General features: G+C 37.8%; 1 protein-coding gene across 4 annotated transcripts in view; it reads right to left on the reverse strand.

Moving 5' to 3' along the window:
- WDFY3 (WD repeat and FYVE domain containing 3) overlaps window positions 1-22,464 on the reverse strand; it is a 279,597-nt gene that overhangs the window by 109,343 nt on the left and 147,790 nt on the right. For all 4 annotated transcript variants that reach the window (XM_018049687.1, XM_018049685.1, XM_018049684.1 and 1 more), the window contains 7 exons: window positions 18,856-19,033; window positions 14,445-14,659; window positions 11,444-11,556; window positions 8,793-9,024; window positions 7,333-7,433; window positions 6,963-7,181; window positions 3,011-3,192 (listed from right to left, as the gene is read on the reverse strand). In XM_018049687.1, coding sequence (XP_017905176.1) covers window positions 3,011-3,192; window positions 6,963-7,181; window positions 7,333-7,433; window positions 8,793-9,024; window positions 11,444-11,556; window positions 14,445-14,659; window positions 18,856-19,033 — 1,240 coding nt within the window. The remainder of the gene's footprint in view (window positions 1-3,010; window positions 3,193-6,962; window positions 7,182-7,332; window positions 7,434-8,792; window positions 9,025-11,443; window positions 11,557-14,444; window positions 14,660-18,855; window positions 19,034-22,464) is intronic.

A 22,464-nucleotide genomic window follows, 5' to 3' on the forward strand; every position in this document is an offset into this window, starting at 1 on the left:
CACTGCTGAGTTTTCCAAATTTGCTGACATGTTGAGTGTAACTAAAATGTTAAATGCTGTTAAGATACAGCATCATCTTTTATGATTTATAAATTTTTTTCCTTAATTTTTTACTTTATATTGGGGTATAGTTGATTTACAAAGTCGTATGAGTTTCAGGTGTACAGCAAAGTAGTTCAGTTACATGCATACATATATCCACTCTTTTTCAGATTATTTTTTCAATATAGGTTTTTACAGAGCATTGAGTAAGTTCCCTGTGCTATACAGAAGGTCTCTGTTGATTATTTATTTTATATAAAACAGTGTATATGTTAATCCTAAACTCCTATTTTTTTGTTTTTATTTTGAACTAAATTGGATGACAGGAGACATAGATCTTTTCAGTAATTATGATATACAAAGGAGCCCATGGAAAGACATTTTTTGAGTGAAACAACTGAGGTTGAGTGCATCTAACTTGTTCCAGGTAAAGTTCTGCTCTGGTGAGTTTGCAAATTAGATTTCACCCCAGGGCTGTCTGGGCCCTAAACCTCTTTCCTTCTGTCACACAACACCCTGTCATAGAAGAGAGACCAGTACTAATATAGATGGAACATTTAATAACATGTTGATTAAATTATTCATAGTCTGTAGTAAATCCTACCTAGTTTATATTTCAAAGGTCTTTTCCATGAGTTCTCCATTTCATTCTAAGGGAATGAATTCCATTCATGCTTTTCTAGGGAAATTGTTTTTTTTTTTCTTAATGTCCAATTTTCTTTTTTTTAATTATTATTTTTACTTTATTTTACTTTACAATACTGTATTGGTTTTGCCATACATTGACATGAATCCGCCACGGGTGTACATGAGTTCCCAATCCTGAACCCCCCTCCCACCTCCCACCCCATATCATCTCTCTGGGTCATCCCCGTGCACCAGCCCCAAGCATCCTGTATCGAACATAGACTGGCGATTCATTTCTTACATGATAGTATACATGTTTCAGTGCCATTCTCCCAAATCATCCCACCCTCAAATACAGCATCATCTTTTATGATTCTAAATAGCTCAGTTGGAATTCTGTTACCTCACTAGCTTTGTTCATAGTAATGCCTGCTAAGGCCAACTTAACTTCACATTCTAGGATGTCTGGCTCTAGGTGAGTGACCGTACCATCATGGTTATCTGGGTCATTAAGCCCTTTCTTGTGTAGTTCATCTGTGGAATCTTGCCACCTTTTTATAATCTCTTCTGCTTGTGTTAGGTCGTTACCATTTCTGTCCTTTATCAAGCCCATCCATGCATAAAATATTCCCTTGACATCTCTTTGCCATGACCCATCTGTCTTGGGTGGCCCTGCATGGTATGGCTCATAGCTCTATTGAGTTATGCGAGCCCCTTCTCCATGACAAGGCTGTGATCCACGAAGGGGGTTATAATTTATACACACAGTTTAATCTCAGTGAAAAATATATTTTTAGATTTTAAATTATACTACTGTTTACTTACAAGATGCTTAAACTGTCATTCAATTATTACAATAAACATATAATTATAGAGCGTAAGAGATCAGGAAATCAAGTAGCTTCTTACAGTACAGGCAGTTCTCATCTGTTGACAAGTGTGTACAACATTTCCATAGATCGTTTTGTCTTAACACTGTCCCAGCTTCAGATCACATCTATTACTCTGTGCATTAAAGAACAGCTCCCTGTGATGTTAAGAGTATGAGTATGAAGACCTAAAGGTTAGTTTCAGAGGACTGTGACTTCCCATAGGCATAGTGATGATGATATCAATATATCAATAATAAATTTCCTACTTCACAATCCTAGAAGTGAGACATTTTTATTTTCAATAATATTAATACTAAAAATGAAGGAGCAACCTTCTAAAGAATCTACAAGCCTATTTCAAATGCAATCCTGTATACAAAGAAAACATATGACTATTCCCACAGAGTTTGTTTCAGGATTTATCATGTTGAAACAATGTCACAGTAAAATATCATTAAGGAAGGAAATGTATTCAAAGGTGGCCCATTTCACTACTTTTTAAACTTCAAATCAGAAAAAGGCCGAATTCATCTTTGTTGCTTCTTTCAAGTGATATCTCTATAAAAATGGATACCATCTTTTCAAAGTTAAAGAACTTTAAGAGCTTGCTAAACACAGTTCGGTAGAAAGTAACATGCAAAATTCATCCTGACTTAAAAAAGGACCTTTGGATTCTTTACTAGTTACATCAACTCTCTTGCCTCTCTTCTGAAAACTGTAGGACAGCTATCGAGAGTAATGTGTATGCATTCATTCATTCATTCAACAAACGATAAGGAAACACCCAATATTATTTTCAGGGACTAATCCTGTTGATCTCAAAATAAATATAAATAAAAACAACTCAAACTCTAAAGGAAAACAGAATCTACTGGACTGCACACAGTAGTAAAAATGAAGTGACAAAATAGTGTGTTCATTGTTTATTGAGATATCTAGGGGTTTCCTCTTGGCTCAGCTGGTAAAGAACCCACTTGCCAATGCAGGAGATGAGGGTTTGATCCTCGGGTCGGGAAGATCCCCTGAAGAAGGAAATGGCAGCTGGCTCCAGTATTCTTGCCTGGGAAATCCCACAGAGAAGCCTGGTGGGCTACAGTCCAGAGGGTTGCAAAGAGTCAGACACAACTTAGCGACTGAAGAACAAGAATAACAAATCTGGTTTCCAGCCATCCAGCTGGTTTCTCTATGGTGAAAAAGCACTTACCAATCCGGCAAGTGCTTGTCCTTCAGCGCTCAAGCACTGTGCTATTCACTAACATCTTCAGCACCTTGTAACACCTCCTTTATTTCTAACAAAGTGACATGAATTAGCCAGCCACATGACTCTCACATACTGTTTTAAATGGGCACTGAAGGACAAATTAACATTAAGCCAGTATTTAAAAAGAAACACCCTTGCGAACATACACATACATGCTCTGCACACACCACTGAACTGTCTTGTAAGGTGGGTTTCCAAGCACGCTCACCTTCACAGTGCTGACAAGCTGGCCGTCGATGTAGAGAGCTGCAGTGCTGTTCTTCAGCATCCCTTTGCTCATCACCAGAACCAGGTGATGCCACTGTCCCTCAACGATCAGTTCTCCACAACGGAAGCGAGCACAGCATGGCAGAATCTCATAGAAAGAGGATTCTTCACTAAAATCATCAACTGAAGGAGGAGAGGGAAGAAATTGAAAACTCATCATCATCCTCATTCTAACAGTTATTCACATTGAGACTTCCACTCTTAGTTGGGCTAATATCTTGCTGTTGCGCAGTCACTAAGTTGCATCTGACTCCTGTGACCCCATGGTCTGTTTTCTGCCAGGCTCCTCTGTCCATGGCATTTCCCAGGCAAGAACACTGGAGATGGTTGCATTTCCTTCTCCAGGGGGTGTCTTCCTGACCCAGGGATTGAATCCATGTCTCCTGCTTCAGCAGGCGGATTCTTTACCACTGAGTCACCTGGGAAGCCCAGACTATTATGATGATGATGTAAATAAAAATACCTTATTCATTGAACAACTTAACTGTAGTAACAAGTAAAACCTGGGATATATTTCGCTCATTTCTGCTCAAGATACATAGTCATAATTAAAGTTATGATAACTAATGACATGAAAAATAAATAGACTGTAAAGTAAATTTATGACAGATAAAAAAGAGATTAGTTGAATACTACCCATCATAGTCTGTTATAAAACATCTTTTAAAATCATAGTTTAACATGCATTCGATTATAGAATTGGTTAGAAAAATAAAAAAGAAAATTAAACAGTTTATTTTTGCTTTCTGTTCTGTTTAGTGATACAAGGGGCGCAACTATTTGTTCTTACTTTGTAGTTGTTCAGCCTTGACCTTCAGCTGATGACTTGGTAACAAAGTGATTTGTGGAGTGGAAAAATTTTTCTTTTTTAATTGGAAAGATATTTTCTTTTGCTCTGGGGATCTGCTAACATTTGCAATCATTTCTTGACTCTAGTCTGGCTTGTCTCTGCTACTGAGTATGTTGCCAAATCATGCCAGGATATAATGGGTTAAGTACTAACTTAATGCTAAAATAGTTAAAATTAATTTAGCTTTTATAAGAATTCAAAAGAAGATGGGACAGCAGCAGAAATCCAGATGTTAAAAACACATTCCTCCCAACAACCCAAGAAAACTTAAAAAAAAAGAGCTAATCTTGACCATTTACCTTAAGGCAGACCCAGTGGTTTTCAGGACAAACTCATATAATATACCGACAATTAAAAGTTTGTATTATTTGAAGAAACAAACACAAATAAAACATCGTACTTTTGGAATCTTAAAATATTTCCATACACTGAAAAGCCAAGATTTTATTTTTAAATGATGATTCAGAGTATACATCTATTGATGAGGTCTAGTGTCACGGACTAAGGGATGCAAAAATAAAGAGAAAAGGTATGGGTGAAACCAAGAACTCTTCCCTCTCCCTTCCCTGGCTAATAGACTGAATCCTCTTGAGAGTTGTAGAAGATGAAAAATTTTTCTGAGAGCTTCACATTCTGACTTAGGCTTAAACTAAGATATACCCAGCATTCAGTGGTATTTCAGGATATTTAGTGAGCCAACTGGTTCTGACAACTTTAAGTTACCTAGGCATCTTAATGAACTGTAGCTGTTCAGAGGATAGATGCTTATAAAAGTAATATCGTTAATATTACTAATGTATATGTTACTACAATTTCCAATGATATATTAACTACTGTAGTCTTATAAATTATATTCAGTGAATGATATAGTTAGAAAACATTTTTTATTGAAATATTCCCAGCTCCAATCCAAACTTTTCTATTAAATTCTATCCTCTTTCCCAATTCTCCATTATTATTCACTTAACTCATTATTCCCTTTTCAATTTTTAGGTGGTAGGGTCCAGATTATAAAAATAGAAGTATCATGAGTGGGAACTTAAGACTTCTGGTAGGATAAACAGACAAGAACAAAATAAAAATTAAAATCTGTGAAGTCCAGGTAAGTGGTAAAGAATATAAACAAAGGCTATGACAGTGGGCACAGGGAGGAAAGGAAAATTCAAGCAACATTAAGGAGGGACAGTAGAGTAAGACTGAGTAGAAAGAGGGGTAGCTTCCCAGCTGAAGTTTCAAGGATGATTTGAGGTATTTCGATAGGATAGCTTGCTCCTTGGAAGGAAAGCTATGACAAACCTAGACAAGATATTAAAAAGCAAAGACATCACTTTGCTGACAAAAGTCCATATAGTCAAAGCTATGGTTTTTCCAGTAGTCATGCATAGCTGTGAGACTTGGACCATAAAGAAAGCTGAGTGCCAAAGAATTGATGCTTTCAAACCATGGTGCTGGAGAAGACTCTTTGAGAGTCCCTTGGACAGCAAGGAGATCAAACCAATCAATCCTAAAGGAAATCAAACCTGAAAATTCATTGGAAGGACTGATGCTGAAGCTCCAATACTTTGGCCACCTGATGCAAAGAGATGACTCACTGGAAAAGACCCTGATGCAAGGAAAGATTGAGGGCAGGAAGAGAAGAGGAGAGCAGAGGATGAGATGGTTGGATGGCATCACCAATTCAATGGACATGAGCTTGAGCAAACTCCAGGAGATAGAGGAGAGGGAAGCCTGATGTGCTGCAGTCCATGGGGGTCACAAAGAGTCTGATACAACCAGCGAATGAACAACAAAAGACAGGATAACTGCTAATGAGGCTGTTATTTAGCAAGACAGGAAAACAGAAGGAAATACAGATTTTAAGAATATTTCTGTTGACTTTTATTCACATTAAGATGTCTAGTGCGCAGTGAACAGATGAGGACAAAGCCTGGAATACAGACAAATTAAATAATTTTAACTTCACAGTGTCCCTGAAGTTACAAAGGCATAATGCTAACAGAAAATTGATGTTTTCTCATGAAAAGCTGGTTGAGTACAAAGACTAAACATAAAAGCTTGAAGAATAGGAATTTTAGGAGGAAGGTGGAAGAGAAAGCTGTTGAAGGAAATTGTGAGAGAGGTCAGAGACATAGTGAAAGAACAGAGGGAGTAGGTATCTGAAGACTGGAGGCAGTCTTACTTAGGAAGAAAATAGAAACAGAATCAAATGCCACAAAATGGGCAAATAAAGGATTTTAAAGCAATTCCTGTATCGATGCCTAACTCTGTGCTGATCGTGGTTAATCATCCTAAGACAAGAAGCTTTACTATCTAACTGATGAGTTAATATTCATATTCAATTAATAAGTGAATAGTGACTACAGGTAAAGCAATATATGCTATTATTTTATTTATTAGTTAAAAGACAAAATTAGACGATAAAAAAGAGGTATGTTTATAGACAAATGCTTACATTCAGAGCAAAGAAAATTCAGTGAACTGATATTTTGATATTATTTTATTTGTATCTTTTGGAAGATCTTTATGAATGCCTTGAGTTTGAAGTCAGCAATGTAACGGTATGGCATGTTGGAGGGAATTAAGAGATTTAGGATTATTAAATGGTCAGTATTAAGCCTTGAAGGTTAGCAGTGAATAAAGTAATTAAAATGTTATTGTGTCTAGCACAGAGTGGCACATATGGTAGGCAGGTGCTCAATGAATATTCATTAGTCAAGCAGAATTCACAGCCAATGAAAATCCTTACTAAAATGTATTAAATAAGCATCCTGCTTTCCTAGCAAAAGCTGTGATTTCTTGGCGAGCAGAGATGAATCCTTATTTTAGGACCTCTCTCCACTGTTTTCTATCTAAGTCTCTTGAAAGTGAAAGTGCCCTGAAATTTCACCAGTAAACAATCTTCAAGCTATCACAGAACCTATTCTATTCTATAAAAATTTAAATGAGAGAATAATTACCACTGAACCTCAAAACTGAATATTAAAATGAAGTTTGGTACTTTTAATAATTGCCAGGAATCAAAAAGAAAAAGGCAGATACTGACCATAATTTTGGAGTAGTTCCTCTTTGGTGGAGACAATCAGAGACCGATCTTTTGCAGACAGAACTATGGCAAGGCATACATAATGGTGCTCAGAAGAATTTGCTCGGCGAACAACAGTAAGGAGTCTGACTGGGTGGTTACTGGGAGGAGAGCTAAAATGTTCAATGCAAAACCAGCTGGAGTAGCTTAAGCCAGATGGAGGAGGGAAGAATCGTTCGCCTAAAGTGAAAATAGAAAAATAACAATGAGAGAGTTTGTGTTGACTCATATTTGTATTTGAAAAAGGTGCCAGAAAGAGCAAAATCTCTAGATAATATATAGTCTGCTGAAAAAAAAAAAGAATCTCATAAGCAGAGGAAGTAATACTTACCGGAACCAATGCCGCTGACCACGGCCCCATCGATAAGACCTGTTGTGACAGCATTGTTTGTAGGGGCATTATGAGGGGCCAGACTGGGCAGGAACAGGCAGCTATTAAGTAAAAGATAAAGTACATTTTAGAGGGCAACTGTTTTCTTCTCTAATTGCTATGTACTTACCACAGTGAAATAAACTACCATTATTTAAGGGTAATCAGAGACAAGAGATTATGGAATAAGTCTGGATGCCTAACAAAGTCCTTCCCTTCTTTTAATCATGAGAATATCCAAAGACACTTTAAATTAAAAAAAAAAATCAGTATAATTTACACATGGTAAAATGCATCAATGTATAACCCTATTCAAGATATTGGAACAATTTCATCATCATATTCATAGAGAAAGTCCCTTGTGGCCCTTCCTAGTGAGTCACTCTCCTCTGCTAACACTGTTCTGATTACTTTCGCCCAGTCCCAAATGTGTTTTAATTCACTGTCTGACAATAATCCACAACAATGTTCTTAAAACACAATTTATGTATAAGAATCCCACAAAAAACTAGCACAGATATAGATCTTTTAGTATTTATATCCGTTTTGAGGCTAAGTGACTTTATAAATATATTCTTCTAGATTTGCTATAGATTTCTTTTTAAAAAATGATTAATATATTTTATTCTAGAAGCTATAAGCAGAGGAGTGTTTCTATTTTTTTTTTTTCTTTTTGGCCTCGCAACTTGCAGGATTCTCAGTTCCCCAACCAGGAACTGAACCTGGGCCAGCGTAGTGAAAACCAGAATCCTAACGACTAGGCCACCAAGGAAACCCCCCTAGACTCTTTATTGTTACTTCCACTACTATATTTTTTTTCTGCCACTTGCAAGTATTTACTCATTTAATGTGATAGTAACTGAATATGTATAATATGTAAACTAGTAAGTTAGGTCATTTGAGGGAAAAAAATGATGACAAAATCTAGCCAAAGATCTTTTAAAATAATTTTAATTTGTATGTTATCTGTAACTTTATTGTACTACATCAGGTGTTGATAAACATTTTCTTGAGCAGGCCTGAACATCAATATTTTATGCTTTGCAGACCAGATAGTCTCTATCACAATTTTATACTCCAGCATGAAAATATTCTCCAATTATAAATAATATATATACATAAATGAATATGGCTATGTTAAAATGAAACATAATTTACAAAAAAAGAAAAAAAGAATTTTCAAATACAGATTTGGACTGTGGACCTTAGACTGCTGATTCCCATACTATACCTACTTATTTAGCATAATAATTAAAAATAATTAAATCTAAAAACTTTAAAATAACATACTCAAGAACTTTGAAAATATATAGCATATACTGTATTGTACTTGAGTAAATTTAAAACCAAAGGTCTATTTGTCAAAGTCAAGACTGAGGCATAAAATAACATAAGGTTTGGCTACCTTGCAAATTTCTTACCCAAACCCTTCAAGGGATGTGTCAAATTCAACAAAAGCTGGAGTAACTGATGACCCATGAAGTCTGATGTCATGTGGGGTTGTCATGGAGACCAGACATTTCACTCTGGTCAGGGGTACAGTACTTCCTTCTGCAGATTTCACTAGGCTCTTGCTTATCCGGTAATGGTTATCTTCATGTAAGCTGAAAACATTATCCGAACCCAGACATTCCATGGATGTGATCATACTACCTGCAAGTCAAAGAAAATCTCTTGGGAAGAATATCATGTAGATTTCTAAAACAATGACTTTAACAAGACTGATTAATTTTTAAATACTACTCAGTTTCAATCTACACAATAATTTTAAAGTCTAAAGTTTTAATTTCATTTATGTTCATTGTAAAACTTAAATATCATCATTTTTACTTTGTTATTTATTACTAAAGCAATAAAAACACTGCAGAAATGTTGGAAACTACAGAGTACAAGTATAAATCAGATAGAAAAAGAATAAAAATCACCAATGATCACTATCTAAGCCATTGGTACAGTAAAATTTAATTATAAGCTACAATTAATGATGTTCATAGAAACCAGATTATACTTTTATTCCACAAAGTTATTTATCTTTGAGAAAAAAATATTTGAGAAGCATTATAAAGGAAATAGTTCATTTTTCTTAAAAAAAAAATCAGACATTAATAGCAGAAACTTGCTCCTCCCATTTTCTCCCCATTTTTGATTCTTCTAACCATTAAACATGTGATCACAAAAATACTTGAGTTGAAAAATCCCTATATGCATGCAAATGGTAAACAATTTAAAGAACAACAACAAAAAATTTTATACAAGCTGTTCTATTCTTTTAGGAATACATCACAAATGTCATGGAGAAAATATTCCCTCTCAAGATGAAGCCTATGAATTTACCTGTTTCCCTCTTAAGGGTGCTAACCATTCAGGCAACCATAAACATCTTTCAGTATTCTCTTAGAGAAAGGAACTATATTTGTCAGTTCTAAGGAATTATGTAAAGTACAGAAACAACAAAAAATATATATATACATGCAAGGGATGTATATTAATTGACAAGAAAAACTGAAATACTCTCGTCTTCCAATAAAACTGTGTTCAAACTCGAAAGACCTTCAGGTTTCCAGAACACAGTATTTGCTCATCACTGATAAACCACAGGAAATATTAAGGTTCAAATAATGATTAAAGGCTGTTCAGTCTCTGATTCTCACCTGCAAAAAGGGCTGAACTATATCCTTTAAGAATGGGCATTCTAATTTAAAAAAAGAAAAAGAGGGAAAAAAAGGGCATTCCACTCTTCTAAGTTTTATTCTTTCCTGCTTCACTAGTAATGGTCACTTCAATTCATCAACACAGAGGACTTACCTATGGCTAATACTCAGACAAAATAAACTGTAATATTAAAACCCAACAAATACAGAACTAATGCTGGGAGGAAACCCAGGGCAACTGAACTCTCTAGTGAGAACACTCTCCCCAGAGCTTTTGTGTGGATGGAATCTGGTGCTTTTCCCTGGTCCACGATGGACAGGTAGGCAGCTCCTACATTCTGCTAACACACCCTTCCATCATCCTTCTATCAAAAACTTCTATTCCTTGGAGGCTCTTCAGTAGCAATCCTATCACAGCCCTCTCTGTGAAACTGCCAGTTTTTTTTTAAAGTATATTTTTATTAAAAAAATATTTTTTTAAGTGTTTACTGAATTTGTTACAATATTGTTTCTGTTGTTTACGTTCGGGTTTTTTGGCCATGAGATATGAGGGATCTTGGCTCCCCACATCAGGGATTGAACCTGCACCTCCAGCGCTGGGAGGTGAAGTCTTAACAACTGGACTACCAGGGAAGTCCCCCATCTACTACTGTTGGCATTTCACTCCCCCTTCTTCCCTGTACTAACTCTTGCCAGTGTACTGGGGGATGTCAACCTAATACCCCACTTCTATGATCACCTTTCCTCCAATGAGCTTCGCCTCTGCTTCACTCCAGAGCCAAAATTTGGGCACACTCCTATTCTTTGCTTGTCTCACTACTCCAGTTTTGATTGCTATGATCCTATCTCCTTCCAGTTCTCCCATTCCGACCCTCACTACATTTGCTTTTCAGCCAAACCACTCTTCTCCCTCCCAGTGATCGTTCCTCTTCTCCCAGCCTCGCACTAGCTTCTTCCTCTATCTACCCTACTCTCCTTGGTGTAACTCCTCAACTATTTTTATTAGCATTTAAAATTTCTTGTTCTCCATGTCCTCCCGCACCAATTGTCTTGCAAAGCCTCAGTCCTTTAATAGTCCAATCAACCACTCTGGTCCAGGCAGCAAAAGTTAATTGAGAAAGGCAGAGAAATTATGGACTCTCTGAGAAAGAGGCATTTCCTCTTCCAAACCAAGGGTTATTCTTTACATAGTTCTCATCTTCTCTGGATGTTGCTTGCATCAATGCTTCTTCAGCCATCCCTATCAACTGCTTCTCCAGTCAATCAATGAGATTTATGTTTTTCTATTTAAATAACAATGAACAAAACCCAACAAACCCTTTTATTCCATAGTCGAACTTCTCTTGAAATAATATTCATCCTCTACAGGATTTTCATTTATAAGATAAACCCAGGAAAGGGAATTTCAAAAGTCAACTTACTTCTCATCTCTGGCTCAAAACTCAGTGAACTTGGTTTGTGGACCCTATATTGTTTTAGAAGTTTTTTGTCCCAGGCACCACAATTTAATGGACTTGCCAAACGCAAAAACTCCCTAAAGAAGAGAAAAGCAAAGTTATTCCTTGATTGAGAACATTATATAATTCATAAGCTAAGCACACAAAAAAGTGATTTAATGAATTATAACAAACCAAAAATGCTAAAGCAATCCAAACAGTTTTATAATACACAATGTTAATTTTATGTTTTAATCACAAACCATTGAAAAGAGCAAAAAATATTGTGTCAACTTAGAAAATGAAAACTGAAGAGCATGTTCTCCTGGAATGTGATGGGTACAAATATAGTGAAATGTTACGGGATTATACAAATAGAAGCCCTTTATACCTAGCCATTTACGGCATCATGTAAAAGGAAAAAAATAAAATAAAAAAGACTTTTTTGAATTTTCAAGTCCCTACAGCAATATACCCAAACATTTAGAAGTCAGGTACCCTTTGTCAGTTTTTCACAGAGAGAGTGCAATCTAATTAGCTTGTAACTTATGGCTTATTGACAGGTAGGTGCTTGTACCACCATGCAGCCTTCTCTTCTGATAATTCATTCACTGTGAAAACCAAGCCTGTCGAAATGGTTGGTTTCCATTGCTTACTCTGTTTATCTAAGTAGGCAATATAAGTCATTTAGTAAATACAAATATTAGGTATGAGATAGTCTCTCTCACTCACTCATTCACTCTCTCTACTATTAAAGCAGCAGATCACCAAAAAGGATCAGGGGAAATCTCCATGCTGCTTTCAAAACTTTAGGTCTCTGAATACATTCATAATGTGATGGGCAAAGTAAGCAGAGACTGTCTCATTAGTGTAATTAGTATAATAATGAACTGTACACATTAGTTAGTGTAATAAGGACTACCACACTGCCTGGTACAATACTGTTTAACAAATATTAACTACAAAGGTTTTTCTTAATCCACCATTAGCTTGCAGTCAGTTAAAAATATTAATTACAAACAGAGTCCAACATTTTTAAGAAAGTTTTAAAAGTTTATGAAAAAGGGGTACTTTAACAGCAGAAAAAAATTATTTTATAAAGAGAGCAACTAATATTCTGAAAGTAAGATATATCAGTGTATTTTTTTTAAGGTGAGACAAGTTGATTTACACATTAAATACGTTTGGTTAAGTAACTTAAAGGAAAGTCTTTTTTTAAAAAATGTTGTTTTACCTGTAAAACACAGATGAAAATAACTTTTTTATATTAAAAAAGTTATTCAAATATACCTATTTCTTGAATGGCTAAATTATGCAAGGTACATTCATATCATGGAACACAACTCAGCAACAGAAAGAAACTCTTGATATACAAAAATTTAGATGCATCTCAAACGCACTGTAATAAGCAGAAAAAGCTTATCACAAAAGGTCATAAACTGTATGATTTAATTAACGTTTTCAAGGTGACAAAATTATGAAGCTGAAGAACAGATTAGTGGTTTCTAGGGGTTAGAGATGGCGGGGGTTAAGGAAGTGAACATGTTAATATAGGCGTAGCACTGGGGAGATCCTTGTGACATCTTAATTGTGTGACTGTTGTTTAGTCACTGAGCTGTGTCTAACTCTGCAACTCCATGGACTGTAGCCCACCAGGCTCCTCTGTCTATGGGATTTCAGGCAGAAATACTGGAGCAGGTTGCCATTTCCTCTTCCAGGGGATTTCCCAACCAAGGATCAAACCCATGTCCCTTGCGTTGGCAGGGAGATTCTTTACCACTGCCACACGGGAAGCCCTAATTGTGTGATGATTACATCAATCTGACCCAAGTGATAAATGGCAGGGAACTACAGTGTACATAGATACATAGTACCAATGTCAGTTTCTTGGTTTTGATGCTGAACTGTAGCTACATAAGATGTCACCACTGGGGGGAATGGGAGGATGGACCACAGAACCTCTCTTCACAGTTCAGTTCAGTCGCTCAGTTGTGTCCAGCTCTTTGCGACCCCGTGAATCGCGGCATGCCAGGCCGCCCTGTCCATCACCAACTCCTGGAGTTCACTCAGACTCACATCCATTAAGTCAGTGATGCCATCCAGCCATCTCATCCTCTGTCGTCCCCTTCTCCTCGTGCCCCCAATCCCTCCCAGCATCAGAGTCTTTTCCAATGAGTCAATTCTTCGCATGAGGTGGCCAAAGTACTGGAGCTTCAGCGTTAGCATCATTCCTTCCAAAGAAATCCCAGGGTTGATCTCCTTCAGAGTGGACTGGTTGGATCTCCTTGCAATCCAAGGAACTCTCAAGAGTCTCTCCAGTCCAAGGAACTCTCAAGAGTCTCTCCAACACCACAGTTCAAAAGCACCAATTCTTCGGCGCTTAGCCTTCTTCACAGTCCAACTCTCACATCCATACATAACCACAGGAAAAACCATAGCCTTGACTAGATGGACCTTAGTCGGCAAAGTAATGTCTCTGCTTTTGAATATGCTATCTAGGTTGGTCATAACTTTTCTTCCAAGGAGGAAGCGTCTTTTAATTTCATGGCTGCAGTCACCATCTGCAGTGATTTTGGAGCCCCCCCCAAAAAAAGTCTGACACTGTTTCTATTGTTTTCCCATCTATTTCTGAATCTGTAATGATTTTAAAACTTAAAAAGTGCTTTTTAAAAGAGTTCATAAAGTGTTCATAACTATCAAGTAAATGCAAGTCATATAAATATAACATGACTTCGTTTTTAAAGCAAGGTGAGTTTGCTGGATTCTAGGAGGAGAAACAACCAACAACAAACACATCTCTTTTACTAATAACCAGACTTATCTGTTTCTATATTTTGAGCATTTTGCCCATTTTGGTGGTGTTCTGGTTTTGCCCACAAGTAACTGAATATATGTTTATAAAGCAAGAACTCTTGACTACAAAGACTCTGCAAACGACCATCACTCATGGCATCTTAACTGAATGTGAAGAGGAGAACGCACTGACCTGAGCACCATGGGTTCCAGTGCTTGAGAGGCTAATCGCTCGAACATGCGCTGGAGGGGTGGGTGCAGCGAGTGGTCCTCGTCAGCCAGAGCAGCACTGCACCGCTGCAGCAGTCGTGCATGGAGACCAGCTTCACACATGACCTGCTGGTTTCTTTCCGTGTGCACCAGGGATTGTAAAATATTGGCCACAGCAAGTTGAAGGTCCAAGGCATGCTGGAGTTAACAAAGAAATCCATGACACCAGCGCACTCTTAATAAGATAGTTCTCTCCCTTTAAAAGGTGAAGCACACCTTTCAATATGAGGTGCCTCTAGATGCTTCGAATTACATTTAGATGATTAAGTAGCTGGCACAGAGGCACAAAATAATCCCAGAACAGGACTAAGGAAATATTTCCAATCTTCATTTTCTTAGAAGCATATCCAGCTAGACTACATTCTCTTTCAAGTCCATCATATTACATGACTATATACAAGTAACAGTACTTTTGTCTAAAGTCTTTTTCATGGTAGGTAAATAATCACATTAAAGGCCTCTAGTTAACATTCGTGACACTTTAGGCCTGAGACCATACAGCATTTTAACAAAACTGGTCACCCAACCTCTAGTTCACCCAAACTCGAGTGCTACAACTAAAAATACATCAACAGCCTGAAAATGGTATCTTCAGTTATTTCTCTCCCTGTCTTATTAACAATTATCACTGCTGAGCAGGATTTACAAGCAGAATCAGAATTATTTTAGCACTAAAAGTAATCGTCTTGCATTTTAACAAATGGGCGGTCCAAAGATGGCAGAGGAATAGTACGGGGAGACCACTATTCCCCTCACAAAATCATTGAAAGAACATTTGAACGCTGAGCAAACTCCACAAAACAACTTCTGAATGCTGGCAGAGGACATCAGGCACCCAGAAGAGCAGCCCATTGTCTTGAAAGGAGGTAGGACAAAAGATAAAAGATAAAAAGAGAGACAAAAGAGTTAGGGACGGAGATCTATCCCCGGAAGGGAGTCTTAATAGAGAAGTTTCCAAACACCAGGAAACCCTCTCACCCGCAGGTCTGGGGAAAGTTTTCGAATCTCGGAGGGCAACATAACCGGGAGGAAAAATAAATAAATAAAACCCACAGATTACATGCCTAAAGGCAACTCCCAGCAGAGAAGTACCCCAGATGCTCGTATCCACCACCAGCAAGCGGGGGCTGAACGGAGAGGAGCAGGCCTGATTGCCCTGAGGGCAATCTGAGGGAGCTAACATGAGATAGCAACCTAAACTGGGGGATAACCAGAGAGAGAGAAAGAAAGAAAAAAGAGAGAGAGAGAGAAAGAGAGACAGAGAAAGAGAGAGAGAGAGAGAGAGAGAGAGAGAACTATCTCGTGAACCCTAACCTAAGGCACTGCCAGCCTGCTCACAGAACAGGACTGAGTGAATACCAGGGAAGAGCTAGCGGGCTGCGGACTGGGGGCCCATCCCTCGCCAGAGGCAGGGGGCAGGCAGGCGCCAGCCAGAGCCAGAAAGGGGCAAACTCAGCCCCAGAGAGGGCATCCCCTACCAAACTGCGAACAGGCTTCCAGTTTCTAACCAAAGACTTCCTGAGATTCTGGACGGTTGACATCCACCGGGAGGGTTGCAGCCAGAGATCAGCTCCCCAGAAGACACACACGACACATTGGGGCACGCCGGAGATGGGCGTGCCCGGAAACCAAGTGGCTGGGACTGGGGGACAGCATAAAACGCAGGCCCAACCCAGTCTGCACCTTTGTGGAGTACCGGAGAACTTGAACCTGAGAGGCTTAGACCTGGGAAGTGCAACCCTGGGCCTGCTCCCTGCAGAGCAACCTGAAGCCTGAGCAGTACAGACTGGGAAAGCACACACGCTGCAAGCAGGGGCAGACCCAAGTGCGGCCGAGACAGTGCGAGCACTCCCCACACACGCCAGTGATATGTGTTTGCAGTGTTCTTCCCCACAGCACAAGTGAACAAGTGAGCCTAAACAAGAGACCACCTTTGCCCTCTTGTGTCAGAGCGGAAATTAGACACTGAAGAGACCAGCAAACAGAAGAAGCCGAATAAACAGAGGGAACCACTTTGGAAGTGACAAGTGCAACAGGTTAAAATCCCCGTAGTGAACACCGACTACATCGGACAGGGCCTATAGATATTGAGAAGTATAAGCTAGAACAAGGAATTATCTGAAACTGAACTAACCCCACACTGCCCGCAACAGCTCCAGAGAAATTCCTAGATAGATTTTTACTGTTACCATTTTTTTAATTAAAATTTTTTTTCTTTTTTTTAAGTCCTCTATTACTCCTTTAATTTTCATTTTTATAACCTATTATTACCTTGCAAAAAAAAAGACCCTATTTTTAAAGCAAACTTCATATATATTTCTTATACTTTTTGTGATTGTTGTAGGGAATTGTTTACTGGCTAGCTTGCTCTCTCCCCTTTTGATTCCCCCTCTTCTCCTCCTGGTCACCTCTATCTCCCTCCTCCCTCTTCTCTTCTCCATGTAATTCTGTGAACCTCTCTGGGTGTCCCTCACTGTGGAGAATCTTTTCACCATTAACCTAGAAGTTTTAATATCAGTGCTGTATGGACGGATGTATTCTTTCAGGCTACTATAAGAATAAGACTGAAAACCAGAAGCAGGAGGCTTAAGCCCCAAATCTGAAAACACCAGAGAACTCCTGACTCCAGGGAACATTAATTGATAAGAGATCATCCAAAAGCCTCCATACCTACACTGAAACCAAGCACCACTCAAGAGCCAATAAGTTCCAGAGCAAGACATACCACGCAAATTCTCCAGCAATGCAGGAACATAGCCCTGAGCTTCAATATACAGGCTGCCCAAAGTCACAACAAACCCATAGACATCTCAAAACTCACTACTGGACACTTCATTGCACTCCAGAGAGAAGAAATCCAGCTCTACCCACCAGCACACTGAGGCAAGCTTCCCTAACCCAGGAAACCTTGAAAAGCCACTTGTCCAACTCCACCCACAGGGAGGAACCTCCACAATAAAGACGAACCATAAACTGCCAGAATACAGAAAGGCTATGCCAAACACAGCAATCTAAACCAGATGAAAAGGCAGAAAAATACTCAGCAGGTAAAGGAACATGATAAATGCCCAACAAACCAAAGAGGAGATAGGGAGTCTACCTGAAAAAGAATCTAGAATATAATAATAAAAATGATCCAAAATCTTGAAAACAAAAATAGAGTTACAGATAAACAGCCTGAAGACGAGGATTAAGATGAAAGAAATGTTTAACAAGGACCTAGAAGAAATAAAAAAGAGTCAATTAATAATGAATAATGCAATAAATGAGATAAAAAACACTCTGCAGGGAACCAACAGTAGAATAATGGAGGCAGAAGATACGATAAGTGAGGTAGAAGATAGAATGGTAGAAATAAATGAAGCAGAGAGGAAAAAAGAAAAAAGAATTAGAAGAAATGAGGACAACCTCAGGGACCTCTGGGACAATGTGAAACGCCCCAACATTCGAATCATAGGAGTCCCAGAAGAAGAAGACAAAAAGAAAGGCTATGAGAAAATACTCTAGGAGATAATAGTTGAAAACTTCCCTAAAATGGGGAAGGAAATAGTCACACAAGTCCAAGAAACTCAGAGAGTCCCAAACAGGATAAACCCAAGGTGAAACATCCCAAGACACATATTAATCAAATGAACAAAGGTCAAACACAAAGAACAAATATTAAAAGCAGCAAGGGAAAAACAACAAATAACACACAACAGGATTCTCATAAGGATAACAGCTGATCTTTCGATAGAAACTCTTCAGGCCAGAAGGGAATAGCAGGACATACTTAAAGTGATGAAAGAGAAAAACCTACAGCCCAGATTACTGTACCCAGCAAGGATCTCATTCAAACATGAAGGATAATTCAAAAGCTTTACAGACAAGCATTCTAACAAACAAACTGTACTCTAAAACATTTGTCACTGAGTGAAAGTTGCTCAGTCATGCCCAACTCTTTGCAACCCCATGGACTATACAGTCCACAGAATTCTCCAGACCAGAATACTGGAGTGGGTAGCCTTTCCCTTTTCCAAGGGATTTTCCCAACCCAGGGATCAAACCTAGGTCTCCTGTCCTGCAGGCGGATTATTTACCAGCTGAGCCACGAGGGAAGTCCAACAAACAGACAGGCATGTGTATCATTTAACAAACTGTACTCTAAAACATATGCTATTCCTATTGACTCAAAAAGTTAAGACTCAAATAGAAGAATCCTGTTTTTCCCCTTTATCTATTTCAGTATGTGACATAGAAAGGTTCCGTATCACTTTTTTGGCCCCATCCCCTTGCTTGTGCAGTCACACCTTTCACTATTAAAGACAGGAAGGCACTAATATACACAAGCTTACTTCTGGCTGTGTCACTGACCCAACAGAGGCCAGGAGATCCAGCATAGCAAGCATGGCTCCAGGATGGATGATGACGGCATCAGAACTCGAGAGAGATGAAGTTGCCACGTGTGATTTCAGGTCAGCAACGTTTTTAGGAGGGTAGACGGGGGGAGTAGAAACAGAATGATATGCGTGCCTGTAAAAAAGAAAGAAGGGTAATCGGGCATTTAATTTCCATCACAGTCTCTGTTCATTTTCTTCATCTTCTATTACTTTAAGGTTGGGAAATTTAAAAACCTATATATTAATAATTCTTAGCGAGTCACATACAGACAATTTCACTATCAATTCTTCTGGGTCTTATATGTTTTTACCATTTACTATTGGAATTGTTTCATTCAAGAATGGCTCATGATGACTAGTTGACACTGCTCTAAGGTATACTTCAAAGTTGCTGTTAAGAGTAGATCCTAAAAGTTCTCATCACAAGGAAAAAGAAGTATTTTTTCCTTGTATCTATATAATGGATGTTAACTAAACTTACTGTGTTAATCATTTTGCAAGCCATATGAATATACATCCTAAACTTATATAGTATAGTACATCAATTATATCTCAGTAAACTGAAAGAAAACAAAGGAGGAAAAAAAAAAAAGGTAACATATGCACCAGAAGATATAAAGAACAGGTTAAATTACAGTGATTGAAAGCTCTAGAAAAGATGACAGTTCTGATAATTTATGATGAGAGTATAGGTTATACTAAATGTCTCAGTGAGATTTTTTTTTTTAATTACCTATGTGTTTTTAAACTTTCCTTGAACCAGGGGCAATATAATCAAACAAACACAATCAAACAAGATGGCCTACTCTATAACTGGTTCAACTGAGTCAAGATTGGCTTCAAATCCTGGCTCTGTACATGTGTGCTCACATGTCCGACTCTTTTGAGACCCCATAAACTGTAGCCCGCCAGACTCCTCTGTTCATGGGGTTTTCCAGGCAAGACTACTGGAGTGGGTTACCATTTCCTACTCAAGGGGATCTTCTTGACCCAGGGAAAGAAATTCCGTCTTTTGTGTCTCCTGGAATGGCAGGTGGATTCTTTACCAAAGCACCTTCTGGGAAGACTGGCTACCTGGCAATATATGTATTAAGCATCAAGGGAGTTTTCCTTTAGGTTACTTAACACTACATTCATCCTTTTTTTCAGAGAAGGAAATGCCAACCCACTCCAGTATTCTTGCCTGGAGAATCCCGTGGACAGAGGAGCCTGGTGGGCTGCTGTGCATGGGGTTGCACAGAGTCAGACATGACTGAAGTGACTTAGCATGCATGTATGCATTGGAGAAGGAAATGGCAACCCACTCCAGTATTCTTGCCTGGAGAATCCCAGGGACAGAAGAGCATGGCAGGCTGCCGTCTATGGGGTTGCACAGAGTTGGACATGACTGAAGCGACTTAGCAGCAGCAGCAGCATCCTTTTTTGCATTATCTTTCCTACCACTGAAAATATTCATTACAATTTTTTCAATCTTGGGATATGTCCTGAATACCCATTTCATCTCATCAATGATATCCTCCTTCTAGTTCATATTCTTCTACAATTCATGAATTTTGCACATTTTGTGTCTTGGCACAAGGACACAGATGCTTGTGGCTTCAACCTATGGGAGCTTTTTGTTCTAGTGAATCGGTTTCAGCATAATTTGTCTAATGCTGAGCTCTGTCACCGAGAGCAGTGCAGTTTCAGCTCTCTGGCACAAGAGCAGCTTGGGAAACAGATGCTTTAAGTCACTGATTTAGTAGCAAAGAATTGGCACTGCCATGGTTTTTTTTTTTTAAGTACCATTCTCTTTTTAACAGATTCTAGGAAAGTATTCAGCTTCACTTAAAAAAACATGCTCTCCCATTTATTTAAAGTCAGCATTATCCTCCACCTACTCATTTTTTTCATTCTCTTTTTCTTTTTCTGTTTTTGCTCAGAAAGATTTAATTTCTAAACTCACTAAGGTAGATTTCTAAATGCTCATTACCAACAGGTATACTCCTCTTATGTTTCTCCCCTTATTCTTACTCTTTTCACTTGGAAAAAAAGATCCATGATTTCTCCACTGTGTAATAGGGACTCCAAACTTAAGAATTTCATAAAACTTGCTTTCATTACACACAAAAAGTAGCCCAAATGTGAGGGTAAGAAACACAGATTCTAATTGTATATTCTAATTACAGGCCTTCTCAAATATATTTCTGAGGTGCCTGATATAAATTATAACTTAAATTATGGATATGTATCGCTAGCTAGGAAGAAGTCCTTTATGCCTTTGGAAACTGAACTCTTTACTAATATTAACTATTATAGTGGTAAACTTTCAATCTTTTATAAAAATATTCTAAAGCAGGAATTACATTTATTCTTCTCAAACAAAAAAAATACTGTAAACATCATAGAAATCTAAAACATGATATATATTAAGTAAAATGGGGTCTATTTTAACAGGCATTATATAACCATTAATTCTTACTAAGTCACTTAAGTATATCACAGGTATTACACTACTTTTTAAATTTAGAGATTATGGTAAACTTATTAAACGGATAATTATCAAACAAGACCTAACCATTTACAAAGAATAGGATAAAACAACATTTTAAGATTTTGTTAATTTTTATGTTGCAGTTACTTTTAAGGACTAAAGAAACTGCAATTTAACATTTCAATCTAAATTCTCATATACACCTAAGACTTATCTACCTCTTTGAGGAATATATATTTAAATATTTAAATTCTGAATTTGCTCTACATCAATTATCAGCAAGTGTGTATAGGCACTGAATAATGGGAATCATGTCTGAATGATAGCTAGTATTTGCCACTGTTTTCCATACTGTAGATTGTATTCTGAGAGTCTTGGTTACTATTTTATGTTTCGTTTTCACTTCCTCTAACTCTGATTAGATACTGTTCAGCTATAGTTCTATTTCATTATTCCTTCTGAATAATGAAAACAACTATGCTTTTAGTTTTCCAAAATAAGTTTTCTTAGTTCTTCAACTCTTAAAATATTTAGAGAAGACTCTTGAAGCTTTTACATGCCAGACAAGTATCACAATTTCAAATTTTCCTTAGTATCTTAATCTCCGCAAGCCATAAAACTAACACAATTGTTGGTTTTCCCTTTTGCCAAAAGAAAAAAAAAAGTTTTGTCACAAGAAAAAAGATCCCCATAAACTGATGCAATCTGAGATGTTCTTGAGATATTCAAACTTTGAAAGTTACTATGTTGTGAAATAAAAGGATTTCTTTCAGCTTATGATTTTTACCACTGAGCAAATGTATGTAACCTGACTAGAATGGCAACCTGAAAATGTCAACATTGATCTTATTATTAGTATGAATGGCACTGGGAACCCTTGAGGGTAACATCAGATTGTAAACTGGATTAGAATTCTCATGGATGAGATACAACTCAAGCTACAACTGTCAATTCAGTGACAGTTTCCCCTTAGGTGAAAGACAGCGCATCCTTACATGTAGCCGTCCTGCAAATGGTGACAAAATGTTTTTGATCTAAGACCTTAAATACCTATCATACAGAATAAAATGCTATTTTTTCCTTTGTCAAAC

This window comes from Capra hircus, chromosome 6 (assembly GCF_001704415.2).
Source record: "Capra hircus breed San Clemente chromosome 6, ASM170441v1, whole genome shotgun sequence".
Lineage (NCBI taxonomy): Eukaryota > Metazoa > Chordata > Mammalia > Artiodactyla > Bovidae > Capra > Capra hircus.